General features: G+C 40.5%; 1 protein-coding gene and 3 long non-coding RNA genes across 7 annotated transcripts; 2 read left to right on the forward strand and 2 right to left on the reverse strand.

The window, feature by feature from the left end:
* Positions 1-5509: 5509 nt before the first annotated feature.
* On the reverse strand, positions 5510-9921 carry LOC147753401 (uncharacterized). 4 transcript variants are annotated; one of them, XR_015311349.1, is made up of 3 exons: positions 9842-9921; positions 7869-7945; positions 5510-6426 (listed from the first exon to the last, which is right to left on the reverse strand). It is a non-coding gene; the product is annotated as an uncharacterized LOC147753401 (long non-coding RNA). The 4 variants fall into 4 exon arrangements; XR_015311348.1 differs by lacking the exon at positions 9842-9921 and adding an exon at positions 8259-8824; XR_015311351.1 differs by lacking the exons at positions 7869-7945; positions 9842-9921 and adding an exon at positions 8033-8173.
* On the forward strand, positions 7876-8584 carry LOC111261076 (uncharacterized). The gene is made up of 2 exons (XR_002680768.1): positions 7876-7962; positions 8167-8584. It is a non-coding gene; the product is annotated as an uncharacterized LOC111261076 (long non-coding RNA).
* Positions 9922-10139: 218 nt separating the features above from the next.
* On the forward strand, positions 10140-11036 carry LOC147753402 (uncharacterized). The gene is made up of 2 exons (XR_015311353.1): positions 10140-10232; positions 10651-11036. It is a non-coding gene; the product is annotated as an uncharacterized LOC147753402 (long non-coding RNA).
* A 3169-nt stretch (positions 11037-14205) lies between these two features.
* pug (pug C-1-tetrahydrofolate synthase, cytoplasmic) lies at positions 14206-16573 on the reverse strand. Its single transcript, XM_022834300.2, has one exon. It carries the CDS (start codon positions 16384-16386, stop codon positions 14461-14463), a length of 1926 nt encoding a protein of 641 aa, XP_022690035.1. The 5' UTR covers positions 16387-16573; the 3' UTR covers positions 14206-14460.
* Between the last annotated feature and the right edge of the window lie 4955 nt (positions 16574-21528).

The raw sequence follows: 21528 nt of genomic DNA on the forward strand, positions 1-21528 counted from the left end.
TGTATGAAACTGAAACAAAACTATAGGTCCTGGCAAGCTGGCATCTTGCGAAGCCATTCTAAGGTAGATTCGTTTTTGGTCACCTAAGCTGGGGACGACTGGCAGAACCACGCGGTCTGTTATTGCCAGTGCTGCTGATATCGTTAATGTACGTGTATGTTTACGGCTGTTGCTGTGCGAATCAAACAGTTTAACAATTATAATCGCCCACCCCACTAGAGTAGTTTTGGTAGAGTCGCCATTCCTAAAAGTGTAGTGGATTATTTACGTAGATAGGTAGTAGTACTACGTTTTAATAGGTGCTACTCTTTGTTTCAACGAAAAACCTGTAGTTTACGATATGCACAACCTAGTCAATTGTTAACCTGTTTTATGTGTATATTAGTAAATATGTTGGCTGTTGCGTTCAAGGAAAATCGCTTCGAGTAAAAACAAACATTTGGCTATCTGGTATAAATGTACCACCTTCATACCAGTAATGGCACTGAGGTGATATTAGGGTAATATTAGGGTGTACTTATTGGCGTGATATGAAGGTAACATTGGGGTAATTATCGAGTGATGTTAGGGTAACCACTGGGACAGCATTGGGGTAATATTAGGGTAATTGCCAAGGTGATATTGGGGTGATTTTTTTTAATGGTATTAGGGTAATATTAGAAGTATTAATTGGATAATATTAGGGTAACAGTAGGGGTAATTACCGAGTGGTATTAGAGTAACTACTGGGATGATATCAGGGTAATTACCGGCGAGATTAGGGTAATATTAAAATAACGTTAGAGTAGTATTAGGATAATCTTTGGAGTGATATGAGGGTAACAACTAGGATGGTGTTAGCGTAACCATCGGATAATATCAGGGTAATGCTAGGGTGATCACCGGTGTGATATTAGGGTAATTATTTGAATCATTAGTGTAATTATTCTGTGTTATTAAGGTAATAGCAGAGTAATGATTAATATTAAGGTCATATTAGGTAATTTTAAGGGTAATCATTGGCTAATTTTAGGGTTATTCCAAGGTTATACTAAAGTAATTATTGGGGTGATATCAGGGTAACCATTGCATAAGATTAGGGTAGTATTAGAGAGGGTAACATAAGGCTAAACAATTTTTTTGAAAAAAGTGCCTAAGTGACTGGCTAAAGCGAGTGTATAATTTCTGTTATCAAAAGTACTGTTGGACAGTGCTTTCATTTCGTGGTAAACGTTTGTAAACAACTTAAATACCTAATGTGCTTTCGGAAATGGCCGCGTTCTATTCTAAATGCCAAGAAAAGCTTCGCTGAAATAGCTCATACTTCACCGATCAAAAAATGCTTCTGCCTTGACCTATGAGGCTACCAGCGATTTTCTGCCGGTTATGTTTCGCCGATTATTAAATGGGCTTATAGTCTTACCAAACCAATTAAATAAATGCATTTAAGCTGACAGACTCCTACAAAATTGAAAAGCTGTACTTAAATAATACGGTTATGTCACAGAGGTAATCTCATATCTTGTTTGCTTAAACGCTTCGTTATCGTTCTCATCTGACCTACGTCTCTTCTTTGGATCAAAATACAATGCTGTCTATTCAATATGGCACGCGCCCAAAAGACATATCGGGACGGTTGGGTTTCGAGGTACGGCAGTTTGACCTTGTATTTGTCACACTTATTTAGACGAAAGGACAGCGAACGCTTGAATAGGATACCGATATAGATATTTTTAAATATTTTGATACAGATGATATAGAATGCGCTCCGAGTGTCGAGCAAATTCTACGAGCGCCCGATGCTACGTTGCTGATGATGTTTATTTACAACTTCGTGTGTCATATACAGAGATTTTTAGTGCTGTTTCCAATTGCATACATGCCATCAAATAGCCAAAAAGGACCACTCACTCAAAAACAAAAAAAAGCAATAAAATACGCACAACAAATACGGTTCATAATTATTTTTTTGAGAATCATCATTTACCAGGCGAATGACATCTACTTTATATCAACATCACTATATATATATATATAAAATGAGGAAGAGTAGGCTTAAAGTGAAGGCAGATTTAAGTCTAAAGCCTAAAATACATTCTTTTAAAGAGGAAAGTAGGTCTGCGCTTAATACAGATACTCCTTGCTCTGTAGGCCTGTTGTTCCACAACATTACTGTTTCACAATAGTATACTTTAAAATACTTCAGTTATCTATGCATAGACATAAATGTTTCATGGTTACTAAGTTTTGTGTTAGCTAGGAACCTTTGGGTAACCGACAAGACAGGTGAGTATCAAACCCTGACAAGCGTCGAAGTAGGCCAGTCAACTCACACCCTGATAATTCCTGGAGTGAATGCTGCAAGCCACAGATCCAAACCGAATTTGAAGCTTTAAAGTTTCCTCAGCGAATCCGAGTGTAAACTTGGTCACGTGAAGTATTCCGCTATTGCAAACGCATTGCTACCCACCCTCCGATTTTCGACCACGGCGAGGGTTGTCACATAAAGGTTCTTTGTGACAATGTGGTCGCCCCTGCAAGGCCTCTCTGATTCCCATTCCTGCCAAGCAACGGTTCTTCGAACTTTTGACCAGTTACACATTTTGTTAGTTGAGCGGTAGGGGTGACTGGCTGCGTGGGTGAGGTGGAATAGCCTTAAATCTTTTGCGCCAGGGTTGCGTAGATTCTAGCCTTTGTTCCGCCCAAGTTTAGGTAGCGAAAAATCGATATAAACCGTCTTTGTACGGGCGCGCTACCGAAAATCTCCTATCCTTGAACAGCTCTAACCTAAGAGTGTATTTCCTTAACCCCTTCTCCCCCCCTCAAAAGTTTCGTTATCCTGACCTAGAGTTTGCCCAGTTTATTCGCAATGTCGTGTACACACGAGATGTCCTAACAAGTCTACCGATAATGGTTTCTTCAAGCTTCGTTTATTGAGTGGAATTACGTTGCTCGCGGAAATACATATCGGATTGTTCTGTCACCTTCTGGTCATACACTGCTTTACCCAATAAGGATAACGTATCTACTTCTTTGTCTAGTGTGAGTTATGGTACTATTTTATTTGTAAATTACAAGGTGTCAATTAGTTGTTAAACAAGAAAATTTTATGAGGAATAACCCGGCCATTTACGTATTCATTTAAATGTGTCCGCTATATTCCGCATGCCATGTGTACTTTACAGTATTCTGTGAAATAAGCTTCTTCACGCCTCACAAATGAAATCAATATGTATTTTGCTCTTTCACGTGTTCCGTAAAGATAATGGGTACACCAAAGATCAACCCAATTTTATTGCAAAAACCCAAAAATTCTAGTTTCACTACTGATACCTGCTCTAAATTAGTTGTTGGTAGGTTTCAAGAATCCGCGTTGCTTATCGTATGCATATCGTATGCAATATCTCATACTAGGTTCTAGGTTACGATTACATGATGGTAATCGGCACTTTGCTCCGGGAGTGACCTGCAGCCAATGAGGGCTAGAGATGATGACTTCTAGCTAGAAATAGGTTTAGAGTATTGCTGCTCATATATATATAGAACCTGTAACCAAATAGGCTCTGTTTTTTCGAAAAGTAAGGTAAGAAAAATCTGTTTTAATCATGTTTCATTGACGTAACTTGTTTAATTTAATTGTGTTGTCATTATATTTGTATTTTAATACATTTCATTTATTAAGGCTGTCTATTAAAGATAATACGACTTATATAGGTTGTATGGCTGTTTTGCTTTAGCAGGACCATGGGGAATCATGACTCAGGAATACCAGACAGATTGACTGACTTCTGAAAAAAGAAACATTCAAATTTAATTGTAGCCCATGTTGTGTCTACTATTTTGGGATACTACAATGATTGGTTGAAGTCATTTCTCAAGTTCGTTCAATGTAACGTAGATCGCTCCTACCAGCAATATGAAACATTTGGCACAATGTTATTAGTGTTTACTACTATTATATATCATTATTAAATGGATTTTGTTAAACCTCCGTCATCAAAAATCAGTCTAGACTGGAAACATATTCATATTTTTAATGGCATCTTTGTATGTGCTCAATTCAAAAATGAAACCATAATCATATATCAGATATTTTATAGTGCTTGAATAGGCTGTGGTTTGATAACACGTGCACGCATTACCATATATGCTTCTTTGAACCTCGACATTTTAATAGCGACGTATGAACATTCTCAAAGATAAATCAGAGATCTATAGAAACGACTGGTTTCCATGCAGTTTTCAGGCTTTTATCTGACTGGCTCGACTGCGTATTTCCCGTTTTTCCATAGAAAAGACATACTACTCAACTTTATTTTGAAATATTTCTGTTGATACAAATTTTACAGGAATGAAACTTGAGGGTGAACTATTCGCCCAATGGCAAGAGATAAAATAATATCGAAAAGACGTGGTGCAGATACATTTGGCATTAGACAGGTTTATTCGAACACGAGCAAGGGTTCGAACAGGGACAAACTAAAGGAGACAGTTTGGGTTTGGGCTAGACGGTTATAGGGTATGAACGCTAAGACCTTTTCTAATCTCTGCCACGGACCTCAGCCTTTGGGGTTAGGCTGAAGCGACGAAGCTCCGAACAAACCACCACGTACTACTCTGTGTCAGTTTCCCAAAAAGTGAATTTCAGACCCCGGGAAGCGATCCACCAGCCGCACCGTCACGAAACTTCATACAACGCCGCTTCACAAACCTACGTTTTTGCCTTGACAAGCTTCCGGCCTGTGCGACACACATCGTGTGCTGACAAAAGCGTAAAGCTTCACAGGCTTTCGCCATTACGAGCAGTTTTTGGCCGTAGCAGTCGCTGCCGCTAGCCCGATGTGAGGGCACTCCGGGCTCTACGGTACCTCGCCCTTCAACTGCTCTGCTAACCTAGCGAAAAATGTCGTTAACCGCTTTTGAGTCCATGGTGGATCGGAAACACGACAGCGAGTTGTTTGCTGTCACCATACGTAGAGACTCAAGTAGAGAGAGAGAGAGACGAAAAGGTATGCAGAAGCAGGACAGAAAAAATCAATATGCTATATATACGTTGCGCGCCTTTGAAAGGATAATAGGCGGTGTGAACGGCAACAGAAATATCAGACTAGTGCGTGTCTAGGTCGATGCCAATGACTCCGTTCAGGTTTCGGACCGTTTAAACAGTTCTGTCCGGCCAGGTTACGCTCTACAGCTGGTCAGGATATACTAAATAATGTATAGTCTGCGGCTGGCAATAAATGTTGTTCTTCTCAAGTGGACCTTGTGCACTTGGAAGAGACGGGTGCTCAGCGGTTGCAGGATCTGTGATGATCACCATGACATCTAGTGGCAAGCAAAAGGGTGACCACCAAATTGACGCTTAACTAATTCTGAATCGTGGACAAGACTATAGCGATGGCTGTTTCGACCAGTGTCTAATTTAGAACATTCTTTTTTAAATTCTTCTGGACCAACCTCGTATTCCTGTCAGCAAGAATCGAATTGCTTGAATAGATCATCTCCGCTAAAAATGAAGAGGGCCTAAACGTGCGTTATATTTTTACTTATTTAAATATTTATTTGAATTTGGCATAGCTAAGACTCTTCTAACACAGAGGTTAACCTCCTTAAAAACTATGCAATATTTCTACACTGAGACCATGAGGTACTTGGTACACAATATATAATTACTTAACGGAATATATATTATATATATATATTAAATAAGCGTTCATGGAGCTGTTAACCTTGTTGTCAGCAGCTCTGCCTATAATTGAGCATGCTGCGAAACGTATGCAACGATAGCAACAAGTACAAATGCACGGTTACTGCGGATTGCAACAAAAATATTTTGGATAAAATTAATTAAAAAAAAAAAAAGAAAATAAACAAATAATTATCGCTTTGCGAAAGCAATCCGTATTCTTAGCGAAACACGTTTCCTTAGCTCGTGAATGCCGATATAAGAGACGATGTTTTGCTGCACTGGGATGAAAATTATGGACAAGCATCAGATGGTCGTTAGATTTTTCAATGGTTGTAAAACGTTATCACGTTGGAGAATCGGCATTAACTAGCTTGTCAAGTCGCCTTATTTGGTGTGCTTCTTGATTTTCTATAACGTTTAATTTACAATATGTACTGTTCGACACAGACGCGGATCGATGTAGCGACGCATTTACTGTTGTTATAGTCATATGATCTTTTTACGCGGATGTTACACGCCTTGCTACAAGTGATACTGTTGCTAGCCTTATAACAACGGAAAGTTACGCTGTACACGTCCGAGGTTCCGTTGCTCTACAGATCCTTTATCGGCTGATGTTTAAGTCCGAATGTGCGAATTGCCGTTCAGAAGAAAAAATCGATGCTGATACGATCGAAGTAAACGCGTTTTCGTGTTCCCGCAATCAATTAGGGCGAGACTTGAACAAAATACTCTGAGAAAGGTGTCCAATTGTAGATCTGCATTTAGAAAAACACAGGAATGTTTAGCCATGGGATAAAGTGATGAAAAAACAAAATAGGTTCTTTAGAAAGCACGCCCCATGTCCATAATTACAGCGCGTATATGTATACAAATACGAGACGTCGCGTTATCACTATAGTGTTATGTAGACGTTCGCTCGGATCAACTGATAATCAAGCTTGACTGAAATTCATTATAAAATATGCACATGCTTCTAGAAGGGGTAAACGCTTTTCAGGTCCCGGCTTCGGATTTACTTTTGGTTTTTTCTTTTTCTTCGTTACTGAGCGTCTCAATGAATGCGTTTCTTTACAGTGTAACAATTAAGAGAAACACTTAAATAACACAGTTGAGGTGAATAGTTAGATTCGGTCTGAGACACCTGTTTTTACCGACATTTTAACCTAAGTCCGAAAAGTGCTATTCTAAACAATAAATATCACAGCGGGAAGGATCAAGTCGCATTTAACTGTTTGTCGTTACAACTAAAACCTATAAAAAGTACCTGAGGTAACACGCACGAGACGCTACAGTCGAAAATTCAAAATGGAGACGAACCCAAAGCCTACTCATAACGTTTTCAGTTACATTGAACCTGTCGAAGTTTATATGCCTGCTTTCGAAAAATGAAGCCGGCTTCAAAGGCAATTAGCACAAACAACTACAATGGCTCAATTTGTTTTAAACGATTCGATCGAAGTTTGCCAAAAATTAAATTGTCCTTCTATTATCTTAGAGGTTTCCATGTCCGCATGTCAAAAACGGTAGTTTTTCTAACATCTAAATAGGTTGCATGCATTGGATCGTTTACTTTTTCAATATAACGTCTCCTCAAGCGATGATTGGCTCAATATAATTTGATGCATAATCGAGCTAAGGAAAACTAACACACACACAAATAGAATCTTTGCCGCAACGAAAACATGAACAAACAACATTTTAAACACATCGAGAAGCAATTGGAAATCTGTTTACGGTAGCGAAACGGGAAATGTGTGAGACTTGTTTGTAAAATCTAACAAGCACCGTTCATGGACGTTTTTTTTACAAAGATCTCATAGACGAAATAGCTAGGTAACAACCGTTGAAGCTTAGTAAGCCTGTCGGACGTCATAGCGCGTCAATGACAAAGTCCCTCTACTAGTGAAATCATCGAATGGATCTACCAGTTGAAGCACTCATAGAGACGCTCTAACTTTTCACACACGAAACAGACGCACGAAAACCCAGCTAACCCGCAAAAAATTGATTCCGTTAAACTAATAAACGTTACCGCCCGTTACCGAAAGCACCCCACGATAATTTTGCTCATACTTGTTCATCACCGCGAAAACGAGACTTGTATCGACTCTACGATTTGCAACCAACATTTTTCATTGATTGATCATAAATTTTCTGCTTATTTTTTTTTCAAGTAAGTCCGTATCCTTCCACGCACGTTCATTCAAAGTCTTTGAGTTGACCTGACAGGGTTGCTGGCGGACACGTAGGGGTGCTCTCTCAGCGACGGTGCACCTACACACACAGACATAGTATGTTTATGTATAAGAATAGTTATGCATCTCTTTGGTCAATGTGTTCAACAAAATATATTGTACGTACATTACATTGCTCAGAATTTATTGTTTCTCTAAGCAATTGCCAGTCACTAACATCCATCGTGCGGGACCGCGTATTGTATTGTATATATAACCTGTATGGATATGCATGTGTGTGTTTTCGATATTAAACAACAGATCGACACCGACGGTAACACCAATAAGCTATTGGGCACGCGAAAGAACAACGAACGTTTATACCGTCTCAAACACCCACCAACGAAACGTACCAGCGGGGGAATGGCTGCCAGCTCGGTGACGTCGCTGACCAAGCCGACGCTGAGACATGGCTGACACCCATGACTGCAGGAGATTATGGTGTCGATGGCACGCTAAGATGCCAGCAGCATTGGCGGCTGTGGCCAGGATCGAAGTAAAGTGCCTGCTGTCTACGCATATAAATGCCTGTTGTGTTATGATGCCAAGCTGCCACCCACGCAGAGATGGCGAACTCAATGAAATTACCGCGAGTTACCCATGATCCCCAACGTGAAGCGGTATGAAGGGATCATGACAGACAACATAATATAAATGTGCTAAACGTTCTACAGCGTAACGATCGCGTCTTCCTTTCGTTTGCCATATACACTAGGATTTGCTAATTGGGAGCTTCGTAGGTAGGATTCGTGCTTGATCGGCCGTCAATCAATGGCGATGATCTTCAACTTGTTTATCAAATGCTTCCAAAAAGACAATAGCAATGACCACCACAGCAAAGCCACGTACTATAGCTTACGTCCATCCATCTGCACCGTATGTTTGGCTCAAGTGTAAACTTATCTAGATTAGTTAGATGCGAGAGGAAACGCGCACGATAAGCTTCTCACGCACGGTAGCCATTGTGAACGTCGCAATACGATCAGTGTTAAACAGACCGGAATATTTTTTCTGGAAAAACGCGTTTTTCCGATGGTAGTCACTAACGTGTATACGGATTAAGGTGTCCAGAAAATGCATTGTAAAACAAGACTAACAAGCGGTCACTGAGCAAAGTTCTTATAGTTTGCCTATCATTGAGTGAAATTCTCAATAATCCATACAAACTATAAGAGTTACTGCAAACCTATGATCGTTGCACATCACTGTTTATACACATAGCCGCTTTTAGAATTACTAGTAGAATAGCAACGTTTAATTCCCATAGATTTTTTTATTTCCCATAGTGAACCATAGATTTATTTATTGGTGAAAGAGAACAAATCTAAATGTCAGTGTATTGTGGATACCGATTGCGAACCAATTTTCAAAAATCTTCTCTAATAGCTTACGAAACAAGCGGGTGCATATGTTTTCCTTTTTGGAGGTGGCCAAGTGCTTTGCTGAACCCTTACACGGCTTGGCAGACAGGACTAGGTACCGTCCCGGTTTGAGCTGCGCATGCTACACATACCATGCAATTCGTGTGAGATGTAATGACAAAGAAGAGTTGCATCGTCCGCTTGAACTATCTTAAATGTACAAGCACAAAAACCTTAACACTAATAGATGTATCTGTCTGGCAAGAATAGGAATGTATTGATAGGCCGAATGGGACCACGCAGCATCCTGGGATTTTTTCCATGAAGTCACAAGCCGCGTATTTCTTCAACAAATGCCTATTTTCCATATGTTCAGTTATCACTTATATATATTTATCTGTATCTTTGCATATCTACAAGTACTCGTCAGTCGCAAACCGGTCCTTTTATGTGTTACGAAAAAAAACTTCCTATCAGTACGCATTCACTGGTACGCTAGATAGGCCTACGCCTTTATAGATACGAGCAGCTGCTTGGTAGCGCAAGCTTAAAACACATATTAAACAATAACTTACCACCTACACATTGATGTGTCTCGCGACAGGTATAGGCTTCTGCGAATCGTTTCGATTTATCTTAGCCAGAAACAACTGTTCGACGACAAAAGATACGAATCGACGGAAATAACGAGCGGTCGCATTTGGGCGCCAGACTAGCTGCGGCTACTTGTCGTCTGCTAGTGTGTGACCGCTCAAAGGTACGACGAATATTTACAAGAGTTCCTTCATCCCACAATTGGATTAGAAATAATCAGATTAAATTCAAATGAGTAAGAAAGAAGAAAAGACTATCTGTCGTGTGTCGATTGAGTTCGTCGAAGTAGCTGTATTTAAAGCAACTTTACTGTCAACTCAAATAAAGAGCGCGTTTCTCAAGACCAGCTGCATTAGGTGAAGATTCAAAGAGGTAAGCTTGGAATTTATCTAAAAAAAAAGAAAAGAAGCTAACATTTTCTGGCACTTCTGCTTATGCTACGCAGAGCAGAAGTGTCAGAAAATGTTATAATATAAAAACAAAGGCTATATGCTCCGTCTTTTACGAAGAACCTCATTCGATTTCGATCAAGCTACTGAACATGCGTATCGATCTAAAACATAGGCTGAAAGGAGTCGCCAAAAGATCGTAGAACATAGTATAAGGGGATCGATGAGTTTGTTAATTTACCGCTACAGCATTTAGACTTATTTGCTTGGCAATTTGAAATGAACACCCATAGACACCGAGTGTTTCTGTAATAACTGTTATTCACCCATTATATAAGTGGGTTTTTAAAAGGTATCTCGCATCTCCTAACGGTACACCCATTGGATTGCTTTCGCTATAGCCTTTATTAGTGTTGATACCAGTCGACCGCAGCAATATTGATCGTAAGTCTACAGGTCACCTGTTCACCGATCCAGCAACGCTTCGCTACAAAATGGGTAGCTGTCACGTACTTAGACGTGAATCTATTTACAACAGCAATCTGGCCACTTGCCATAATGTTCACCTGGCTGGCTGTCTCTGGGGAAATCGTATTTCGACCAAGACTAACGAGTTGCATAAATATGTGTATGGCATCTACGAACCATTTTTCGCGGTCCGGCCGTAGAAGATTATTTCACGCAAAAAAACTAGACAGCGTATAACTCATGAGTGATGCAGTGGATAAGCGTAACACTGTCAAAAACCAGTGTAAACAAATCAACAACAGAAGAAAAAAAAACGAAATCGAAGAGGGACGACGGCAGTGCCAACAGAAAACGTCGGCCAAAAGTCAATGCATGGAAACCCCCTTTCGCCTTGAAAACTCCATTCAGTGGCGTCGCAGTCCACGCGTTGAATTGCTTCTTCTTACGATAGCTATCAATTTTGCCAAGCAAAAGCATCGAGTGAACAGTATCATAATAACATTGGACATTTTTTTGCATCCTATATATTCGGTGCAAAAAAAGAAAAACAGCGAAGATCATGCACAGAATATGCAATAAACGAAATAAAAAAAGGTATATATATATATATATATATAGGACACGAGCGTATGTATAATTTAGTGCGTAATCATCATAGGAAAACGAGGAAACAAAAAAGGTTTACGTGAAATAAGGTGAGATTAACTCCTGCGTGGTTTGATGACACGGATATACGTCATGTTACTAGAAAACGCTTCAGGCAAAAACCAGAAAGGTTCTTGTGCAAAGCAAAAAAGTAGTCGGCGATTATCAGACATATAGCAGCCCTGATTGGGAATTGAAATCTATGAAGAAATGGGGCGCCTCTCGGCTGAACGTTAGCCTACGCGTACTTCCATATTTCATGCATCAGATAAACTCAAAATAAGAGATTTTTTTTATAATAAAAGCAAGTGAAATCTAAATCGAAATTGTAGAACTTACGTAAACTCAAAATGTACCGTAATAGATCAAACGGCATGATCCCTTGATCTAAGACTGGTGTCGTTATTCTATAGCATGAGTCGTCGGGACGTTTTTAACGCACTTTAATAGATTAGTCATTCTCAAAAAAAAAAAATTTAATTTAAATAAAATTATTTAATAACGTGAACATACAATACGTTGTTTTCCAGTTGCGCTAGAAATTTATCAAATAAGGACCACAAACATTACGATAACGAGTATGTATGTAAGTAGTAGATAGATGCAACCCATTTCTTCTTCATAAGCTTCTTGGGATACTTACTACTTTATTGTTATTGCTATTGAATGCGGTACTAGTAACATATAGCAAAGTATTTTACGCAGTGTCGTACATAGGCAAGAATATTCCTCGATGGAAAATGCCGCAGTAATAATGCTAACCTGTTTTATATATAGTATTCAGTCGTTTCATAGTATTTCAAGCCTCTATATAAATTTATTTCCCTAATAAACTAATACTGTTAGGAATAGTACTGTTAAAATTTATTAGTAGCTTTACAGATGGATTCTCCCTTTGCTCACTAAAGAGCGCATAACGTCAATAAGCTCTAGTGGTATCCTTGTTAATGTAGTTCAATATAGTGAAACATATACTAGCCCATTGTACAGTTATTCTATAGTTGGTAGCTTTTTTCTAGAGTAGACTTCACTCCTCACCGTGCACGACGGACAGTATCCAAGCTGACCTTTATCGACCCGTTTCCTGGGCACCTACGCCCTTCTAGCGGTAATGATGGCCGATTTGTTTCCATGTCAGCCTTTAATTTACTGCTGTGCCACACGGCCTTCCCGCGGCCCGCTGTACTAGCTGTCTCCCAGCTGTCCTTTCGCCTACAAGGCACAAGTAAGGCCTCATCGGCGATATGGACCGGAAGAAGTGCCGTTCAATTCGGAAACTGAGACACGACGCAGCGGAAGCGGCCATGTCGCCCCTGCGGCGCCATAAGTCATTACCCGAAAGCGAAGAAATCGTCGACGCTCAGCCACCGGTGACACCGGTTACACTCACCGTAATCTTTTTTCACTGCAGTTCAGCGACGCGACTTGATACAGCAAGCGTAACAGCAAAAAATATCTCGGTAACGAGCTTGCGAGAACTGGTCATCTGGGACAGTGCGGGTAGACCAGTAAGTAAGCTTGATTTTTTGGTTTAGGTATCCCATATAAGACTAGAACGTAACATGTGAAAGGTGAGCTAACAGTTCAACAAGGACTAGAAACGTATGAATTGGCCGTTTGCATCTATTTCGCACCGTTACGTGCTAAACACTATGTTAATTATAAAATTATATCATCCTGTCATCTGCTTTAGATTATAAAGTTAAGTTTACTTAAGCATAATCTCTCTAATCAGTTGATTGACAACGGTTGCATTCGGCAGCTTATAACCAGTTGGCCTGGTTCGAACTACAATGGCTGAGTGAACTTCCGTAATTTCCCTAAGCGCGAAATTGCTTCTCGAAATGCTTGTAAGTTGTAACTGTAATCTTCAAGGTGCATCTAGGTAGTCATTATATTTATGGCTGTTGCAACGCAAATAATCGCAACTTTTTTTTTATTTACCAATAAAAATTTACGCTTGACAAAAATCTTCATCCCTTGCTGTGACCAATCGGCACTAATGCCAACGTATCTTATCTACGTTCCGGGCGAGTACCAGCGTTTATAGAAAATGCTATGGCAGAGCGCGTGAACGGTATGCCTTTATGTCGAATTGTTACAATATCAGCATAATAATGGCTTTATCCAGCCAATCTTAGAGATCGATTTTTAAAAATATTGCAGTAATAAACTTAGACGTGGCCGTAGTCAGAATTCGTCGTGATTTATTATGTAAGGCTTGCATGTATGCATCTATTCTTGTTACCTGCCCAGTTGTTGATCCAAATCCTTGATTTTCTGTATTTAGACAAAGTGTGGTTACATTTTCCATTGCAACAGTTAAAAATCTTCTGCGAAGTTTCCGATTGAAGGCGACACGGAGAGGAAAGAAAATCTCGAATGTTCTTTTATTAAATTAAATTGCGTGTTTGTAATATCGCTAATTAACGGGATAACAAGTAAAACTCTATAGCAATATTAGACCAGATACAAGTTCGTGTGGAGTCACAATTATCAAGGTCGAAAAAACGTGTTTTTTTAGATTTTAGACTTCTCAAACAGCTACTGTCGCACAACATTGGCATCCAGTTAGTGTACATACTAATGGATGCGTCTCTAATAGGCAACATGTTCCTGTAAATTAAATTTCATTGAGATTTGTTCTCACCGCACTTCCCATGCAAAATAGACGAACGCTTTCGGACCTCCTATAAATAATTTGTTTACTGGTAGTCTGGGTGATATATGTATTGTGCAGAGACGGGTCGGATTTGATCCAAGAAGAGGCAAGTGATATAGCAAAGTATCCTATTTTCTCTATTGCTATTCAACTATTTTTATGTTAGGAAAAGCTGCATCGATCTTTTTGACACTGATTTTATTGTTTTGCTTAATATAGTTTAGATTGCAGATAGTCAAATGCATGATATGATGAGTATGTTTAGTTACAAAGCGCACGTAACGTAGACAGCTTTGCCGGTTTCCAATGCGAGCGTGTGATTCGGCCAGCCAACTACCGAGGTAGATGCACTCAAACTCGCCATAGAACGTGAACGATCAAGCTGGACACGCTCTTCTTCTTTTCGTTGTACACTGGATAGTGTGCTTTTGAAGAATTAGAATAGGCCAATAACCCGGCCGGTCTTTGTGTCAAGATCGATGTCGTAGATTGCCGGTCGGGTGTTTAGTCCCGTCATGGTCATGATGTCACCTGATAACGCATACAAGAAGCCAGCGCCTACACTGGCTCTAATGTCCCGCACTGGGAACTTGAAATCGACGGGGGCGCCTAAAAAGCTTTGATCATGAGAAAGTGATAGCTGCGTCTTTGAGATGCAGAGAGGTAAGTTACCGAAGCCCTGAGCTGTGTACAACTTAACTTTAGCCTTAGCCTTATCACTAAATTCGACACTTCCAGCACCATATATCTCACGGGCAATTCTCTCGAGCTTTTCCTCAATCGTTAACTCTAATGGATAGAGGAAGCGGAAGGAACCCTTCCAAGTCTCGCATGCATTAACAACGGATTTAGCTAGGTCTAATGCTCCTTCACCTCCTTCGGCCCAGTGATTGCATATAACTGCGGCAGCGGCTCCGTTACAAAGACACAGATTTCTCAGGAGCAGTAACTCTCGCTCAGTATCAAACTTGAATCTATTAATAGCAACAATTGCTGGTAGACCGAACTTGCCAATATTCTCTATATGTTTTTTGAGATTACAGAAACCCTTCTTAACAAGATCGAGGTTTTCCTGGGTGTACTCGTCAGGCAACGGGCTGCCTAGAGACACAATGCTCCCACCTCCGTGAGATTTTAGGGCTCGAATTGTCGCTACAATAACGACGGCATTGGGCGTTAAACCGGAATAACGGCACTTAATATTAAAAAACTTCTCCATTCCAAGATCAGCACCAAAGCCGCTCTCTGTGACAACGAAACCATTTGAGCCGACGAGCTTCAACGCAATCTTATCGGCAATAATTGACGAGCATCCGTGGGCAATGTTGGCGAAGGGTCCGCAATGAACGAACACAGGGGTTCCCTCAAGCGTCTGCATCAGCGTTGGCTTGAATGCTTCCTGAAGCAGCACGATCATTGGACCTGTACACGCGAGATCATCGGCAGTAACCGGCTCTCCTTTCAAATTCGACGCGATAACAATTTTTCCAAGGCGATCTTTAAGGTCATCTAGCGAGGTGGCCAAAGCCATAATGGCCATGACTTCACTAGCAGGTGTGATGTCAAACTGGCTCTTGCGCGAGAATCTTTGCTCTAGTACGCCCTCACCGATTGTAATTTCACGAAGGAAGCGGTCAGACGTGTCGATCACACGGTTGAAGGTAATCGATTTGGGATCAATATTAAGGCGGGCAAATGATTCTCTTTCTTCAGGAGTAAGGTCATCAGGATTCGTCTTGTTGATACCGAGTTTCTTGAGCCTCTTTAGTTGAATCGGTGAAAACTCACGCTTTCCACCTTTACTAGGTACAAGTCTGTTGTAAAGGCCTTTATCACTTTGTGTCTTTTCATGGTAAATGCGGGTATCGATCTGCGCTGCAAGCAGGTTGTTGGCCGCGGTTATCGCGTGCATGTCGCCGGTGAGGTGGAGATTGAAATCTACCATTGGAATGACCTGGGAATACCCACCGCCAGCAGCACCGCCTTTAATGCCGAAAATTGGTCCCTGTGAGGGCTGTCGAAGGCAAGCAAATGTATTTCGGTTTAGGTGGGCTCCGAGGGCCTGACATAAACCCACTGTCGTGGTGGTCTTACCTTCGCCGAACGGTGTGGGCGTAATGCCCGTCACGAGTACATAGTAACCATCCTCTTGATCTCTCAGTCTGTCAAAAACGGAAAGATCCACCTTTGCTTTCTGTCTTCCATAGCAATCGTACTCGGCAGGCAACAGTGTAATCTCCTCGGCAAGCACATCAATGTTCTTTGGTACCTGTGCCAAAGCAATGTCAATATCACTTGGTACTGGAGTTACGCGCTCTATTGAAAGAGGTTTTAGGCTCCACATTCTACCTGGTGTTCCCATTCGGGTACCGCTCTGGAATACGTAAGCTATAAACTACTGAATAAAGGGGAACTAATAACAAAAGCCTTCAATGCACAGTTTCTCGTAAAGTAGCACCGTTCCGTTCTTACGCAAACATCCTTAGGCCAGCAAGACCAGTCAACTGGTTGCGGGGCACTGCTAGCATGTACGCTACGCGCTGGAACATATCTATCTACATAATGTCTAATGACTGATTCAGCTGAGAGCGAGAATACCGCCAGATGGCTCTCGCCCGTGAAAATACGGTCGCCACTTAATTGGCTACAACGGCTATCAGCCAAACACTCAACGGCGACACTTGTATGCTTGGGCTTCGCTCTATTCCTTGCATATACATCATGGTCTATATTGCTGGAGATCAGCTAGACTGGCTCGCTTTTACGCTACTCGGTATGACTAGCACTCACACTTATCAAGATAGAAAGCATCGTCTCTCTACATCGCAGCATGCGGGAAAATTGAGTTTAAGGATAAACGTTACTTCAAAAAGTTCAACAACAATACGCGCACGCAAAAGCGTGCCACTCTATTAGTCAATGGACAAGGCTAGCCAAAAGATCGTTTGATTAAAATAAGTAATAAACAACGTTTAAGTCATGCTGATTGGCGCGCATTTGATGGGACGGCCTTTGAAGGAGACAGAGTTTAAGAACACAGGACAAAACAGATACAAAATTTGTTTTCGTCAATTTCGCTTGATAAAGCGATCTTTGTGCCAGTCGGGTTTCATTGTACGAGTGATTAATATAGAAGAGTCCATAATAAAAAGGTGCGTTGAATATGGCTCTAGCTAGCTAATGGCACCAGAAGCCACGAGTAATAGTCATTGACAGGTCACCAGTGGACGTGAAAAACAATCTGTAGTGCGCTACTACTGTGTTTTCCCCAATACGATCAATATCAATCTTGATAACCCAGAATAGAATAATCTTGCACAGATCGAGATCTCCACATGGCAATCTTCGAAGCGGCTAAATGTCTCGCTGATAATAATTTTTTGGCTAATAGCGGAAACTTTCAGTTATTCCATCTCCTCTTAAAGCGCGCTCGATGTGATATAGTGACGAACAGGGTTGTTCCTGTTTTATCAATTGAATATTTGCCATTGTTTATATGTCAGATACTGCTACGCGGCTATCATTACCGTTGCCCACGAATAATAGACAAAATGATTGAAAGGTTATGTTTATCCTGTGCATGAATAGTGCGGGCGCGATGGGAATAGTTTCCTTTCCTTGCCAGCTGCCTTCGATTCAACTTCAGAGTCGACCCCATACCCTGACAACGACAAACAGAAACTTCTAATTGATATCACAATGTCAGAAGTGCCACAATAGGAGCTTCAATTAGAAAAGATATTCGTACTGCTTGTATCGAGCAATACTATCATTAACTCTACGACTGTTTTCGTCCATCCGCTAGGTTGCTTTTGTTGCTATTTCCAACTTGCAAGAATACTAATATTGTCAAAATATCAAATTGGCATAATCTTTCCTATGAAGGACGCTATAATTTACTACATATATATATATATATATTGTTCAATAAAGACATATTGATTGCATCCTAAATCTAGATACTCTAAGAGTTATGCAGAAGTAAAGCTGATGCAGTTCTGGACGTAAGACTTAACGCAACTACAGTGATCCCAGAGTGTAGCAGCCTCCTGGCCGTTACCTTGTCGAACCGGTTACGAACGCACGCTGGATAGTCATTTTTAAGTGTAGGATACGAGGCGCGGTGTTTGGGGCTTAAGCCATCAAACGAAGTGTTAACTTATTGAGCAAGTAATAACTCCCTTTACAAGAAAATTTTCTATACACAGATTTCTCAAAAAAAATACACCCCTCTTTGCATCAATAAAGGTGCTCTTAAATTTAGTTAAGTACACAACTGGTATCCGATAAGATGAAAACGCTAGTTCAGCTGTGTTACAATTAGTTAACAACAGAGAGAAGTTTGCATTCTAAACAAAATTCAAACTCGTCAAGCGTCTCAGCTTTTTGAAACCGTATTCTATTTAGGCCACACAACAGAACAATCTTTAGGCATCCGTTGACCTAATCTGAAGCAATCTAACTTTCCGGACATACTGCATGACAAAATACATGAGGACCCGACACCACCACGACATAACGGTCGCGTTACCGCTACGCCATCATCAAGAGCATTCGGGTGCATTCAAGTTAGAGTTATGATACTATAGTATTGTAATTAGTATTATGGCTAGATTCTGTAAGATGTACAACGATGTTTTTACGCAGGAGTCCTACCTTGTGTGATGAACACTGCTGTCTTTAAGACTGGTTACGATAATGTTCATAGTTTGCAATGGGCTTCAGTTGGAAATAAGTGTTATTTCAATAGAATGACAGGGCTTGTCTTTGTGTACTCTAAAAACGAATACCGATAGGAAAAAAAAGAAAACACTCGCAGAAAACTCACCGCCTAGTGGCCTAAAAATTACTTTCTTTAAATAGGTGAAAGATGCATCCCTGATTTGCGCTAGGCAAATACTATTAGATATCCTGTACTATTAATGGTTTGTCTTTTAAGTAATATGTGCACGATAAGACAAAACTTGTCCTCATAAAGCACTCCGATTTGAAACCAACTGTTTTTAAGACAAATCTGTGAATTTCTCTATAGTTTCAACAGCATAGAGTCTATAAAGATGAACACTCTGGCAATGCATTTTGCAGACAGACAAGCTTGTCACGTGAATAAGACAAATCGGAGCGCAACAGATTGAATACGATTACTATAGAAGGATCCTTCTGAAGCTATTGACGCTATAACATTATTGCGTGTCTCTAGAAAGTGTTTTGCTCGGATTATAACATAAGCTTGACGTACTATAAGTTTTTGTGCAACTGTTGGCAACGATCAGTTAGAGAAGATTCGCTTTCATTTGAACAAAGATTGGCAAATTAATCAGCATCGTAAGAGTTGCTATTATTATTATCACCATCGTCACGTGATCCTCGTAGAAAGCTGGCGTATTTTCTGGGAAGTGATGAGAAGATTGAAGTCCAATGTGGTTAATACTTCGGAACGTACACTATCGTTACACCTCCTAGGTATAGCATACATTTTTAAGACTTCAGTTGCATTAGAGGGTGGAAATCTGTGTCGAAATATATTGCAGTCATACATAAAAACTGCCAGAGCTAAGTCTGCTATTCTCCGTCTTGAAAAATCAACAATCATTAGCTAATTGGCTACTATCGATGGCATTACGTGTTACTTTGGTCTGCTTGTTTCTTACGTTTTGTGAGCAGAAAACAGCTTGCAAAGAATGCCCATGGACACCATCTTTCCATAAGTACTAAACTTGCAATGCAAATAATGCGCACACACATGAGCTCTCTCCTATGACCACTAGGACCGGCCTAATCAGGCGATAATCATATGACGAGTGATTAAGCGGAAGATGTGGCTATTCAGGAAGATCGTGTCAATCAGACAACGATCTCAAGTGTGCACATTTTTCCCTTTTGGTAAGCTGGCTACTCACTGTGTATCTGACTTGCAAATGACTTCTTTTCGTGTAAGCTGAACGGTGGTAATATTTGTTGAAATGAATCTGAGTTTGATACCATGTCAGCTGTATTTCGATTTGGTTTGACATTATAAGGCTAACGCACATTACGGTTGCCAGAGAAAAATTATAGGAAATAATTAGATATTCGCCTCCCAATCATAACCGGCATATAAATAGATTAATTTAACATCTGCTATAATTCACTGTACATTGGGAATTTCAGCCTTTTCCTGAGACAAATTGTTCACACAAAAATGAACAACCGTTCGCCTGAGCTAGGCTTCAGTATCGTTGTGTGTACACTAGAAAATGCCAAATAAGTGTCATAACTTCAGACCCTTCCACACGCTCTACTCGCATATTCAGATTCATTAACTGAATTCAGCTCCTTTCAGTATAAGCATTAAATGACTGTCAACTGCCACACGTGAAACGGCCTCTAAAAATGCGCTAGGAATTTTATTTACGCGATGAACTTCGTCCCCCTCGTTTGTCTTGCTTTTACCCGGCTCAGCGAGCAGAGTTATGTGGAACTGATCAAATGCTTCAGCCTCTCCCTCAATACCTAAGAATCCCGCTGCAAAAACATCATACTACCTATCATGAAGGCAGCACTTTCTTAATGCCCCACTTTTCCGTTGATCCTAAGTCTGGCCCACTTGCCCAGGGGTTCTCAATGTTTTTTCGCTGCTTATCGCCACTGAACTGAAAAACTCCGACCCACGTCTTCTTTTTTGGATATAATCCCTCGTCCTTCTAAAGCGGAAGGCGGTCAGACGACCGCAGGAGCCTAAGATTGAAAACGCATCCGTTTCCTTGATGACGTTTTACCTCGATCATGCCCAAAGCAATGCTAGCTGAAGGACAGTTCAGGCAGCTCGGCTGTGCTCCTCGTCTATCGGTGAGAAACGAAATGGTAATTTGCAGTCGAAGATTAGCAGACAACACATGGCAGCAATTGAGGATGCTGAGTACCAGCTCTAGCATAAATAGAGATCTCTTTTCTAGTCCTCTCCGATCGGTTCGGTTCGGTCTGGTAAGCTCACAGGAGTGCACGTACCTCCACACATAAATGGCTGCACGTCTATAAATAAACAGCTCAGTTATTATTGCTACTGTTAAGGACTCTGTATTTTTAGTGTCTGTACTCGGTAATTTTAAGAGCATGCAATCCTAGAGAAATTTGTCCTGAACGAGTGAAAAGTAAGTGAAGCTTGGCCATAGGCAATTCCCATGCGTTTTTTTTTCGATTATACAATGAATGGGAACAAAAAAAAAATAACCTTTTGTGTAATACGACTGGTCAGGTTTCCATTTAAGTAATATCACTAACTTTATTTGCAAAGCACCTTGTCTAGGGTGACACCGATAAGTATGAATTCTAAGTAAATCGAAATAAGTCGGCATCGAAGCTACGCTTTGATCGTTGCTTATATATAAAGCATTGCACCAAACAATTAAAATTCAAAGGATCAAAGTTGTGTCTTTAAACATTCGTGTTTTAAAAAATAAAATTATGTATTTGTTAGCATGGCTATAACAAGAGTTCAAACTTTGGAGGAATCCCAATGGCCTAT

Source organism: Varroa jacobsoni, unplaced genomic scaffold (genome assembly GCF_002532875.2).
Source record: "Varroa jacobsoni isolate VJ856 unplaced genomic scaffold, vjacob_1.0 scaffold_517, whole genome shotgun sequence".
In the NCBI taxonomy this organism is placed as follows: Eukaryota; Metazoa; Arthropoda; class Arachnida; order Mesostigmata; family Varroidae; genus Varroa; species Varroa jacobsoni.